Source organism: Oncorhynchus keta, chromosome 12 (genome assembly GCF_023373465.1).
Source record: "Oncorhynchus keta strain PuntledgeMale-10-30-2019 chromosome 12, Oket_V2, whole genome shotgun sequence".
Lineage (NCBI taxonomy): Eukaryota > Metazoa > Chordata > Actinopteri > Salmoniformes > Salmonidae > Oncorhynchus > Oncorhynchus keta.
In genome coordinates this window covers 7,279,650-7,293,571 of record NC_068432.1, presented here as the reverse complement: position 1 = coordinate 7,293,571, position 13,922 = coordinate 7,279,650, and the positions used below count along the sequence as shown (strand labels likewise).

At 43.7% G+C, this 13,922-nt stretch overlaps 1 protein-coding gene across 1 annotated transcript in view; it reads left to right on the top strand.

Moving 5' to 3' along the window:
• Positions 1-2,229: 2,229 nt before the first annotated feature.
• LOC118390918 (kin of IRRE-like protein 3) overlaps positions 2,230-13,922 on the top strand; it is a 264,822-nt gene continuing 253,129 nt past the window's right edge. The window contains exon 1 of the mRNA XM_035781736.1: positions 2,230-2,671. Within this exon, the coding sequence (XP_035637629.1) occupies positions 2,623-2,671 (49 nt within the window). The 5' untranslated portion in view covers positions 2,230-2,622. The remainder of the gene's footprint in view (positions 2,672-13,922) is intronic.

Here is a 13,922-nt window from a genome sequence, read left to right as displayed (position 1 = left end):
GGTCTGTGCATGCTCTGAGGACGCGGCTAGGGATGCCGTCTGGGCCGGCAGCCTTGTGAAGGTTAACACGCTTAAATGTCTTATTCAAGTCGGCCACGGAGAACAAGAGCCCACAGTCCTTAGGAGTGGGCTGCTTCGGTGGCACTGTTTAATCCTCAAGAAGAAGTCATTTAGCTTGTCCGGGAGCAAGACGTCGGTGTCTGCGAAGTGGCTGGTTCTTCCTTTGTGGTCCGTGATTTTCTGCCACATATGTCACGTGTCTGAGCCATTGAATTGCGACTCCACCTTGTCTCTGTACTGACGGTTTGCCTATTTGATAGCCTTTTGTAGGGAATAACTACACTATTAGTTTTCAACCATATTCCCAGTCACCTTGTCATGGTTAAATGCAGTGGTTTTCGCTTTCAGTTTTGCGCGAAGGCTGCCATCTATCCACGTTTTTTTGGTTTCGTTAGGTTTTAATAGTCACAGTGGGAACATCATCCCCTATACACTTCCTGATGTACTCAGTCACAGTGTCTGTGCATATGCATGTGGGCCGGGTGGTCCAGCGGTCAGTGCCACACTCATGTTTGCGAGTGACAGTGTGGGTTCATATCTGGCACACTGCCTGTGTGACACACACTATGTCTTTCCCACTGTCTCTTCTCTATCTAACCAATGCAACATCAAAATATTTATTAAAAGACACCATTGATATGCATTGATAGAGGAAATAGCTAGATATTGTGATGTTCTTGTGATGCTATTTTCCTTCAGTCATCTCTTTACATTTGGGTTTATGGTTTAAGCTGTTACAGATAGTTATGTTGGGTAAGAAATGGCCTTAAAAAATATGACATGATACCCTGCTGCAACGCTTTGCCCAATTATGTCGTTTCACACAATAAAACCTGTAATAGATGTCAGCATTCTACTTGTTTAGATGTTTTCTCTCTCTCTCTCTGCTTGTGTGAAAACAAACAGCCCAAGTGATCAGGGAATAGCTTAGGGCTCCTATCCTTTGATATTTCAAAGCTAGCTTGTTAAAATGCAGGCACAACTAAAAGGCACTTATTTTTAGGTGAACACACAACACGTGTTGCTGTCTCTTTCTCCCTCTCTCTCTCGCTCTCTCTCTGTCTGCGTTCATATCAGTCTCTTGAAGGCAGACACATTGTGTTCAACAGTACCTTGCAGGGTTTGAGCTTTGTGAAGCCAGCTAGTGTGCTTCTGTAAACATATTCACTTCTTCAACTATATTCCAAGAGAATACAATTTCCTTTGTTGAGTGTGTATTTTCTCTTTATTTCATAGTCCTCTTCTGATTTAAAAACAAAATCTTATGTATTTTTTATGTATGCTATTAAATCACACATTATGCACAGTTTACAGAAGACAGTTTTCAGAATTTGAGTTTTTAGGAAAAAATACATATATTACATTGTGAAGAGTTGGGAGAATTATTATTATCATTAGCATTATTTTATATCTTTGCAAAAGAACTCCAGTGGTATATGTCATACTATATTTGAATATGGCATATATAATGTCTCTCCCTCACAACAAAATATTTTTTTGCCTGAACAATTATAATATTAGTTTACAAAGACCAGAGGTTAGAGTGATTTGTAAGTGGCCTTTTATATTATAAAGTAGGTCTATAGGGAGCCGCTCTATCATTATCCCATGATATTGTTCCTACCTAGCCTGCTCTTCCACAGAGTTTTTCTCTAGGAAAAGCAGCGACGGGGCTGAGACACACAGACAGACAGACAGACAGACAGACAGACAGACAGACAGACAGACAGACAGACAGACTGACAGACAGACTGGCAGGAAGGCTGGGAGGCTGAGAGGCAGGCAGACAGGCAGGCAGGCAGGCAGGCAGACAGACAGACAGACAGACAGACAGACAGACAGACAGACAGACAGACAGACAGACAGACAGGCAGGCAGGCAGGCAGGCAGGCAGGCAGGCAGGCAGGCAGGCAGGCAGGTTCGAAGGGAGGCTGGGAGGCTGGGAGGCAAGCAGACAGACAAACAGACAGACAGGCAGGCAAGAAGGCAGGCAAGAAGGGAGGGTTGGGAGGCTGGGAGGCAAGCAGATAGACAGACAGACAGGCAAGAAGGGAGGCTAGGAGGCTGGGAGGCAAGCAGACAGAGAGAGGGAGGAGCAACATCTCCACTGACTGTGTCCCTTCTCTACTGGCGAGCAAGAACGCAAGTGAGAAAGAGAGAAAGAGGAAGGGGAGAGCATGGGAGACGCAATTGTAGAGCAACACACTGATGCACTGAGAGTGTGAACGGCAGAAAGAGAAAGAGAGAAAGAAAGAGACAGAGGGAGAGTGAAACTGTGAGTAAAGCTAGAATGAAGCTGAGCCACCGGCAGCAGGGAAGACTGAAGATTTTATTTTCTGGGAAATAGGAGACGATATATAAAAAGAGACCAGGAGAGAATACGCACACTCTCTCACTGAGAGAGCAGCAGCTGAAGAAGAGAGCTACAGTGCCAGCCTCTCACACACAGACAGACGCACAACTCTCTTTATACCTCTGCTACTAACTTTGTCTCAGCGTCACCAACATCTCACAGACGGTAGGCACACAAGAGCAGACTTCTCCCCCCGTTACTTCTCTTTAATGATGATGATCCCTTGGCTGGTTCTGTTCTCTTGGATGGCTGGACTTGGTACGTAAACAGTGTTATCTGTCTCTCTCTCTCTTTATCTGTCTCTGTCTCTTTCCCGTCTGTGGCTCTAACTGATCCGTGAGCTGCGTTTTCTCCCTTCTCTCTGTCTATCTCTCACTCTCTCCCCATCTCTCTCCATTCTGTGACTCTGACTGATCCGTATGGATGGTGGAAGCTCTGTAATTGATACTACGTCTGTGACTTGGAGGGACCGCTTTACTGTAAGTTTGGCTGCAGTTTGACATGCCTTTGCTGTAGCTTCTCCACAGTAGCTCTGAGTGATACTTGAATTGTCTACTGTGGGACTGTGGTGTAATCTCAGAGAGCTATAAATTGCTTTGGTTATTGAGATTTACATCAGTGTTTTTTAATCGATATGAATCCTTTTCTGTGTCCTTTGAAACTGTGAAATGTCCCTGACTTTCTATGTCTGCATCTCACGTCTGGCAAGAAAGGATTTTGTCTTTGCTTGTTCTGAATGAGCAGGTGTGCTTGAATCGAAATCCTGCTTACGGTGTTGAATTTGTATCTATCTCTCATTGCATTGATCTAAACATGCTGGGATCATTCATCAGTGTGTCAGAGAATCACTTGCAGAAAGCAACAAGATTAAGCATTTATTTCTCCTTGCACTCTGATATACCAGAATGTCTGTCTTTAGAAAAGTCACATTAGTTATCTAAAGATGTTTTTGAAGTATCAAGGATAGTTTTGTAAACATTTTTAACATTGTCATTTAGTTGTTTCTCAAAGATTTCTAAAATGAATTATTAACTCCACACTCGTATATGCAATGCTGTCACACAAGTGCATGCAAAAATGATGTGTGTGTATGTGTTTTGTGACTGTGTGTACATGTTTGTGCATGTATGCAAGTGTGTGTGTGTGTGTGTGTGTGTGTGTGTGTGTGTGTGTGTGTGTGTGTGTGTGTGTGTGTGTGTGTGTGTGTGTGTGTGTGTGTGTGTGTGTGTGTGTGTGTGTGTGTGTGTGTGTGTGCGTGTGCGTGTGCGTGCGTGCGTGTGTAGATAAGGTGTGTATGTGTGTGTGTTTGTATGTGTTTCTACCTACACATCATTTTCACAGTAATTCCAAAGCTATGGCCTATGAATGCAAATGGGTGTTGGAAACAGAAGGTTTTACAATAAATCTCTCCATTTCAATACACTCACCCTCCCCTGAACTGACTTCCTCTCCCATTTTCCTGATATACTCTCCAAGATTTGTCCAATTCCTCTGTTGCACTGTTGAACTCCTATTTCACTTGCTCAGTCATATATCTCTGCTAGTCTAAATGGTAATTCCCCTAATGTTATTGCTGGTCCTAATGTTAAGGTTGGGTGTGCGGAACCAGTCGTGTATGACTGTACAAATACTCCGCCTTTCGCTTTGGACAAACAGAGTGCGCGGCGCACCACTAATTTGAATTTGACACCAGTAATAAAGCTTTTAATAGCGCTCTCAGCAGCACTCTTCAGAGACTGTACATCAAACCTCAAGAGGGTGTCAGCTTTATTGCTTAGTTTTATGAGTATATGAGTGTGTGAGCCAGCGTCGGAAGTTAATATAGGATTTTTACCCCATCTACTCCCCTCAGTGAATTGAAAGCTGGAGAGGTTGGGGGCATTTTCTATGGTTCCCAAATTGCTGCTTCATTCTCTAAGCAGTAGGCTCACCTATGGGTTAATATCTCTTCTCCTCTACAAGCATTTTTTTCTCCAAACTGCAAGCTATCAGAGCTTGGACAACTTCAAGCCCCTATAATTAACCAACATACTGTATATACTGCTAATTCATCTGGCAGTCACTGCTGGATCCTGCTTTACCATTCTAAGGCTCCTAATCAGTTCGCAGGTGAGCCCAAGCCAATCCTCAGTGCTTGCTGCCGACAGCCATATATATTTGTTCTCAGTCGACTGGGGGGGGGGATCAAGTGCTCTTCCTTTACGTTGCTTCTCTCTTGTGATACACTGATCAAGCGTTGTAGTTTGCATCCATTGTTGTCAGCAGAATCAGAGTGGTTATCGAAAACAGAAGATGAGGAGGAGGGAGGTGGGGGGGACAAGGCTGCCATCAGTATCAGAGTACTGCAGAAGGTTTCAAAGGACCTCTCACATCGATTAAAAGCATCCAATGAACACAACTGACTCTTGATTAAAGGTTCAAGTGTGTTGATTAAACAGCCATTCTACACTCCTTCACCTCTCCTTATTCATCTTCACATAAATCCTTCATTCTGGGAGCTCCTGGCAGTAACATTTATGGTGGGAGCAGTGATGAGCACTGAGCAGCACCTCTCTACCCCACTCCATCCCCACCTATGTTCTCCAAACTCAACTCGCCACACAAGGATTATCACGCTGAGATCACAGTCCCCCTGTACTCCCAATGGGGAGGGGTGGTGAAGCCTTTGAACATAACTCTAAAAGAGCAATGAAATGGCAATGCCATGTCTGGAGCGTGCTGCATTCAGGAACTTTCTCACTATACTACGATCCAGCAGCAAATGGACTGTTGTCCATGGCACACTGTCAAGTGGAAAGTAATCACGATACCGTTGTCTTAGAATGAACCAGAGACACTTAAATGGTTTAGGTAAGGAAGCCACGTGGAAAGACGTTCACCTGTCGTGTTGCAAAGTTGACCATCAGAGAGCTAAAATCATTATCTTAAAAATAGATAGGTGGTTTAGCCCCTGGGGATTCCAAGAGATTACCTCAGAGTCTAGCTCTGGCACAGGTGAGCATACTATGAGACAACACCCACTCACACTTCTAGCTACAGTCTTTGGCTTTGGATGAGTTTCCTAGGGGCATGAGCACAATTTCTAAACCCAGTGGCCCAACATTGCAAGACTTCCTGGAAAGCTTGCAAAGCAGACCAGACTGGGGTTTGAGAAGTCAATGAGAGAAGTGAAGAATTATTCCAATATTTGTTAATTTTTCTCGAAATATAAAGGCACAACCTAGCTTCGTCCAATTTCTTAAGTAGCTGAACATGTTATTACTCCAACCTCGTGAAAGTGACAAACTGACACGTTTTCATTTTCGTCAATAATAACTATGTCGAAGGAGTGCCATTGATTTGAAGGTCAGCACATGCACAGTTTGGCACAAGATGACTGTTAGATGACCCGATGACGAGTTTCTGCTCGCCAACATCACCATGACATTGCCTGCAAGCGTGATTGGGGATTTCCATTGGAGAAGCAGTTTCTACATACTGTACAGTACGTTCATACCAAACCACCTTTGATCACAGTTTCACCTCGTCTTTTACACAGGAAAGTCCCATTGACTTTCCCAATGGAGCGTGATTGTACTTTTTTATGCCTCATCCGTCTTAAAGGACAGCCCCCGATACGTTGTGGTGAACTCGGCTTGATCTTTCTGGTTAAAGACTTGCTTGCCACTATACCCTCTGGCAGTCTGTGTTAACCTATGGACACTGCAGTGATTGCAGTGGCCTCACTATTCAGATACTTGCGTGAATGTATGAAAGAAAATACACTGCTTTGAGATGTAGTGGCAACTGGCAAGATACTGCTCCACAGCCCTTTACTCCCTTCAGAATTGACAGCACGACAGTTAATGATGTACGCGGCGCTTCAGAAATGTGCCGTGTGGAATATGTATATTTCAAAACATTGTCATGCTATTCAAAGCTGCTTGTCAGTATGCTCTGTAGTTATTTTTGTTGTTACTGATTTGCATATTCAGTTTGTGACTTGTTACACAGGCAATATGTGCTTGCAGAACCTTTGACATCACCCTCAGTCTATGGCAGGAATGATGCACAGCCAGATAGAGGCACTATTTTGTTCAGAATTTGCACTGTATAATGCTGAGTAAATCAGTCCACCTTTCAGCACCTTGGACAACACCTGTACATTAGACAGTACCCCTTCAGCACATTGGACAGCACTCTCACATTACTTTTAATCTGTGGCACCAACGCATAGAAAGAGAAAAAGAGATAACATGACCTGACTAGATCAGTCACAAACGTGTACAAACCAGAATTTGGTGCCTATTCAATTTCAAAAACTGAATTTAAAACGACTGTCCCTTAATTTTTGAATTGAGAATTTAAATTGGCTCCCTGAATCGGTTGCACTGAAATTGAATTGACCCCATAGCACCCTGACACACACCTGTGCATCCCATCTCTCTCTATTCTATACTGTTCTTTATCACATGCATAAATGGGAACACAGTGACGGACCAGAGCATAAACAAGGAAACAGCAAATTAAAATAAGGTCATGGAAGTGTAGTTTAGCACTGTGCAGTGGGTTCCACACTGCTCCAAGTGCATTTCCCTCTGTTTGCTGATGGATAAATCCACTTCAACCTGATGCCTAATGCACAGGAAACAATTAACAGAAAGCCCCACTCCTGAGCCGCCCAACACAGGTTGAGTTCCAAATGCCACCCTACTCCCTTTAGAGTGCACTTCTTTTGACAAGGGCCCATATTGCTCTGGTCAAAAGTAGTGCACTATACAGGGGATAGGGTGCCATTTGGGAAGCATGCACATAATCGTCTCACCGTAACTGACTCATCAACTCCAGGTCTCCAGAGAGAAGATAGAACCCATAATTGCCACTAATCACTCCAACGATCAATAGGGAATCTATATCTAGCATCAGCTGATCAATCGGTGGATATCCATCAGACAAAAATGGCAGTTATGGAAAGAAAGGTTATGTTAACAATTTGGTGTTTATCTTCTCTCTGAATTATTCTCCCATCGTTACAGTTACATATTTTACGATCGGTTGATCTCTCTACCTTTTATTGTAAATCAAGCAAAAGTGCTGTTGCATTCCCAGAGGGCTGGAGGAGCTGCCAACAACCTGCTCAGAGAGGTGCATAGAGGTGGCAGGATTGCTTTGGATGTGCTTTGTACCTCAGCGTACATGTGACTGCATGCCGAGCAGGTACGCCGCGAGTTTGATGTTGTCTCGCACAATGATTTCATCACTCATTCCTCCTCTGCCAAAGTGTTGCCGAAGTAGTTTGCGGAAACATCAACATCATTTTTCCTATACTATTGCTGCTATTAATCATGGACCTGTCACCGCAGATCTATATCTGCGCTGCACACTGTTGTTACATTGCATTTTCCGGGCAGCATTTGAAAAATGCTGGAGTAAACAAGCCAGCGTAGATATTGACAGAGCTGTTATGTCCTGCACAGGCCCTGCAGAATGGAAGATGTATTTTGCGTTGCGGGACAGGAGGACCTTTGAAGAATTGAGCTGATGATCTGATAAGGGAGGCCGTGTCTGACAGAATTTTCTGGCACTGCCCCTATTCCACCTGGACAGACATGACTCTATCTTTCACTCTCTTTCTTTCTCTGTATTTCTCCTCTTCTCTCACACACACTCTTTCCTTTGCAGCCTTGTGGAGGTGGAGAGACCCTCTGATTGCACAACACATGCAATTGTATGAATGGGGGGAATCAGGTTCAACAACCATGAGCTTTTTTGCAATATAAAAGTAAATGAGCCTTTTAACCCGTACACATGGACTCTGGCAAGGGGAGGGATGGGGGGGCTTGGAGAGACCTAGGGAAGCTGCTCACCTTCAGATAATGATGTGTGTTTCCCTGCTGTTACTATGCATCCCTCACAAAGGCATTGGGGCGGCACTCCCATGAATATGGCAACTATAGCATCGCTAGGTTAGCTACCCTCCCTTTGGGCTCTATTGTTGGATCGTTAATGGCCGGCTAGCTAACTTGATAGCTAACTGGATAGTGAAGTGACCAGTCTCCCTATCCTGAAGAGTCTCAGCGGAGGAGCTTTTCTTATCATTAGTGCTTGGTGTTTGTCTGTGATCTAACGCCTGTGAGGCACCAGAAACCCATCTGAGCCGTGCTCAATTACCCCAGCCTCGTTATTTTGCATGGTAAACTGGAGGCTTGGGGATGGCTGGGGTGGTGGTGGTGGGGTTTTGATGCAATGTTTTTGATGGGGCACACAAGCAATCACCATGTAAGCTTATAATAATTGTTCACGGCATGTTTCTTTGAACTCCGCCACTTGAACCTCAGCTGAAGCTGGAAGACTGTGTTCAGCAAAAAGCCTTTCTAATAGAAGGCCTCTAATAATGACCCTTTCAGAGGAAAAGTTTGTTCCCAAAGTTTTTTCGACTGATTCTGGAAAGTCAAAGGCTTCAGAAACACTGTGGCAGATCTCTGCCAACTTTCAAGATTGATTGGTGCCAGCAGTGACTTTTGTAGATGGTACACACGAGTCATTTAATGTGATGGGTTAATATGAGTATACTGTAAAGCACGGTATAGTTTGATACCCGGTTGACTGTGTTTTTGGTTGAGCTCTGTCAAAGTGAGGTTTATATCCAATTTCATAACCTTGAAAAGGTCAATGGGCTGAATACACGCCTTCCAAAATACATTGGATGCAAAAACGGAAGATTAGAGTTATGTTTCATGGATAAAGGGATGCACTCATAATGGGCTGGGTGAATTAACATTGAACAAGGGAGTTCATCTTGACATGCTTGCTTGGCGAATTCGCTACAGTCGTGGATTTCATTCACAGATAACATCCGTCACAAATCTCCCAGCCGCACCGGACTCATCCCTTTGCCACTGTTGCTTGGCTTCCGCCCAGGAGCTAAACACCCCACCATCAGATCACCGACACTCGTGGTGAGTAGAATTTATAAACAGCAAAGCTTTTGAAGCAGAATGTCGTTTAAAGTAGCCTTACCTTATAGAAGGCCTAATGTCAGATCAGATAGCTCCCAGAGGGAGCAAGGGAGTGTACACTCAATATGTCGGAGCAGAGCGTGGCTGCTGGGCGAATGAGCAAGGGGATTTTAAGGGAGGGGTAGGCTGTCTGTCTTTTTAAATTATGCTTGGTTGCGGATGGTTTAGAGGGACAGGTGAGACGGCTCAACCGAAAGTGAACAGGGATCTAAGAGTGAGACGATGGCAGCTAGGGCCAGACAGCTCTCCTCTTTATTTTCCCATTTCAGACGCAGAGCACTTTGTCAGTCTGAGGAGAAGGGGAGCAGTCAAGTGTTCATACTGGATAAGAGTAGGCAGCAGACTGATACCTTTTCACAGAGATTAAGATGATACACAGGCTTCCAGAGAAGCCTATAGCTCTGTTATGTTCTTTCATTGCCATGAGGTCCACTTCTAACCACTCTATCTATCCCCAAAAGCCACATTTAAAGGCACAGTACTGTCAATTCTGTTTTTATTGTGCTTTATATCATATTGTACATCAGCTGATGGAACTAACACTATGACAGTGTGAAAATATATGATTAGTGTTATTTCCTGATAGTTGCTGGATGAAAATACAACCTAATCAGCAGGTTTGCATGGGGTCAATTGGTTAATAGATCAATAACAAAAAGAGTTCCAAACTTCTCTGCAAATAACAGGTAGTTTAGTTTACCCCTCCCCACTTAGACCACTCCCAGGCAGTCCTAGCAAAATTCTATATTGAGAAATCGTTTTATTACTAAAATGCTATTACAGTAAGATAATTCATTGTTACCCAGAAATTATTGATATAAAAATGGCTACATTGGACTTTTAAAAATCGAATCGCAACAATTAAACATACAGCAGGGATCTGCAAGTCTGTGTTTTTTTATTACAAAATATAACAATGAGTTTCCAAATGATAATGGTGTTTTTGCTTGTGCTGCAAGAAAACAATAAACAGCATCCCTAGTGGATATTTGTCAAAACTACAATACTGTTCAAAAGTTTGGGGTCACTTAGAAATGTCCTTGTTTTTGAAAGAAAAGCACATTTTTTGTTAATAAGAAAACATCAAATTGATCAGAAATACCATGTAGACATTGTTCATGTTGTAAATGACTGTTGAAGCTGGAAACGGCAGATTTTTTTAATGGAATATCTACATAGGCGTACAGAGGCCCATTATCAGCAACCATCACTGCTGTGTTCCAACGGCACATTGTGTCAGCTAATCCAAGCTTAACATTTGAAAAGAAAGGGTAATTAATCATTAAAAAACATATTTGCAACTGTTAGCACAGCTGAAAACGGTTGTTCTGATTAAAGAAGCAACAAAACTGGCCTTCTTTAGACTAGTTGAGTATCTGGAGCATCAGCATTTGTGGGTTCGATTACAGGCTCAAAATGGCCAGAAACAAAGGAATTTCTTCTGTAACTCATCAGTCTATTCTTGTTCTAAAAAATGAAGCCTAATCCATGCGAGAAATTGCCAAGAAACTGAAGATTTCGTACAATGCTGAGTACTTCTCCCTTCACAGAACAGCGCAAACTGGCGCTAACCAGAATAGAAAGATGAGTGGTAGGCCCCAGTGCACAACTGAGAAAGAGGACAAGTACATTAGAGTGTCTAGTTTGAGAAACCGACGCCTCAAATCGTCGGTCCTTCATTAAATAGTACCTAGCAAAACACCAGTCTCAAAGTCAACAGTGAAGTGGCGACTCCGGGTTGCTGGCCTTCTAGGCAGAGTTGAGTAGAAAAAAAAACATATCTCAGACTGGCCAATAAAAATAAAAGATTAAGATTGGCAAAGAACACAGACACTGGACAGAGGAACTCTGTCTAGAAGGCCATCATCCCAGAGTCGCCTCTTCACTGTTTGACTTTGAGACTGGTGTTTTGTAGGTACTATTTAAAGAAGCCACCATCCTTTTGACATGGCGCTGTGCATTATCATGCTAAAACATAAGGTGATGGCGGCGGAGGAATGGCACGGCAATAGGCCCCAGGTTCTCGTCACAATATCTCTGCATTCAAATTGCAATTGGTAAAATGCAATTCTGTTTGTTGTTTGAAGCTTATGCCTGCCCATACAATAACCCAACCACCACCTGTTCACAATGTTGAAATCAGCATACCGCTTGTCCACAAGATACCATACACGCTGTCTACAATCTGCCCGGTACAGTTGAAACTGGGATTCATCCATGCAGAGCACATTTTTTCCAGCGTGCCAGTGGCCATCGACGATGAGCATTTGCCCTCTCAAGTCTGTTATGACGCTGAACTGCAGTCAGGTCAAGACCCTGGTGAGGCGACGAGCACACAGATGAGCTTACCTGAGATAGTTTCTGACAGTTTGTGCAGACCCACATTTTCATCAGCTGTCTGGGTGGCTGGTCTTAGATGATCCTGCAGGTCGCCTGAAGACGCACAATGTGGTGGTCCTGGGCTGGCTGGGTTACACGTGGTAGTCTGCAGTTTTGAGGCCGGTTGGACGAAAAGACAAATTCTCTAAAACAACATTGGAGGTGACTTATGGTAGAGAAATGCCAATTAAATGATTCCTCAATATTGTATTTTGTGACAAAAAGGCACATTTTAGAGTAGCCTTTTATTGTCCCTTGGACAAGGTGCACCTGTGTAATGATCATGCTATTTAATCAGCTTTTCGCTATGCCACATCTGTCAGGTGGATGGATTATCTTGGCAAAGGAGAAATGCTCACTAAAGGTTGTTGAGGATAGGGGGCAGTATTTTCACTTTGGATGAATTACGTGCCCATAGTGAACTGCATCCTACTCTGTCCTAGATTGCTAATATATGCATATTATTACTACTATTGGATAGAAAACACTCTGAAGTTTCTAAAACTGTTTGAAATATGGTTGTGAGTATAACAGAACTCATAGGGCAGGCAATCTTCCAAACAAGAAGTGAAATTCTGAAAGTTGGAACAACTTTGACGTCATCGCTCCCTCCTTTCCCAACAAGATATGGATCTGGAAGCACTTCCTACGCCTTCCACTAGATGTCCTTATTCAGTAGAACGTGGAATGGAGCATTTGCTGTGAACTTTGACCGAATGGGTGGGGAAATAGTCAGTGTCCCGACAGAATGCCATTGTCCTGTGGCGCATTTCTCTTTTTTTATTTATTTTTTATTTCACCTTTATTTAACCAGGTAGGCTAGTTGAGAACAAGTTCTCATTTGCAACTGCGACCTGGCCAAGATAAAGCATAGCAGTGTGAACAGACAACACAGAGTTACACATGGAGTAAACAATTAGCAAGTCAATAACACAGTAGAAAAAAATGGGCAGTCTATATACAATGTGTGCAAAAGGCATGAGGAGGTAGGCGAATAATACAATTTTGCAGATTAACACTGGAGTGATAAATGATCAGATGGGCATGTACAGGTAGAGATATTGGTGTGCAAAAGAGCAGAAAAGTAAATAAATAAAAACAGTATAAAAACAGTATGGGAATGAGGTAGGTGAAAAAGGGTGAGCTATTTACCTATAGACTATGTACAGCTGCAGCGATCGGTTAGCTGCTCGGATAGCTGATGTTTGAAGTTGGAGAGGGAGATAAAAGTCTCCAACTTCAGCGATTTTTGCAATTCGTTCCAGTCACAGGCAGCAGAGTACTGGAACGAAAGGCGGCCAAATGAGGTGTTGGCTTTAGGCATGATCAGTGAGATACACCTGCTGGAGCGCGTGCTACGGATGGGTGTTGCCATCGTGACCAGTGAACTGAGATAAGGCGGAGCTTTACCTAGTATGGACTTGTAGATGACCTGGAGCCAGTGGGTCTGGCGACGAATATGTAGTGAGGGCCAGCCGACTAGAGCATACAAGTCGCAGTGGTGGGTGATATAAGGTGCTTTAGTGACAAAACGGATGGCACTGTGGTAGACTGCATCCAGTTTGCTGAGTAGAGTGTTGGAAGCCATTTTGTAGATGACATCGCCGAAGTCGAGGATCGGTAGGATAGTCAGTTTTACTAGGGTAAGCTTGGCAGCGTGAGTGAAGGAGGCTTTGTTGCGGAATAGAAAGCCGACTCTGGATTTGATTTTTGATTGGAGATGTTTGATGTGAGTCTGGAAGGAGAGTTTGCAGTCTAGCCAGACACCTAGGTACTTATAGATGTCCACATATTCAAGGTTGGAACCATCCAGGGTGGTGATGCTAGTCGGGCATGCGGGTGCAGGCAGCGATCGGTTGAAAAGCATGCATTTGGTTTTACTCGCGTTTAAGAGCAGTTGGAGGCCACGGAAGGAGTGCTGTATGGCATTGAAGCTCGTTTGGAGGTTGGATAGCACAGTGTCCAATGACGGGCCGAAAGTATATAGAATGGTGTCGTCTGCGTAGAGGTGGATCAGGGAATCGCCCGCAGCAAGAGCAACATCATTGATATATACAGAGAAAAGAGTCGGCCCGAGAATTGAACCCTGTGGCACCCCCATAGAGACTGCCAGAGGACCGGACAGCATGCCC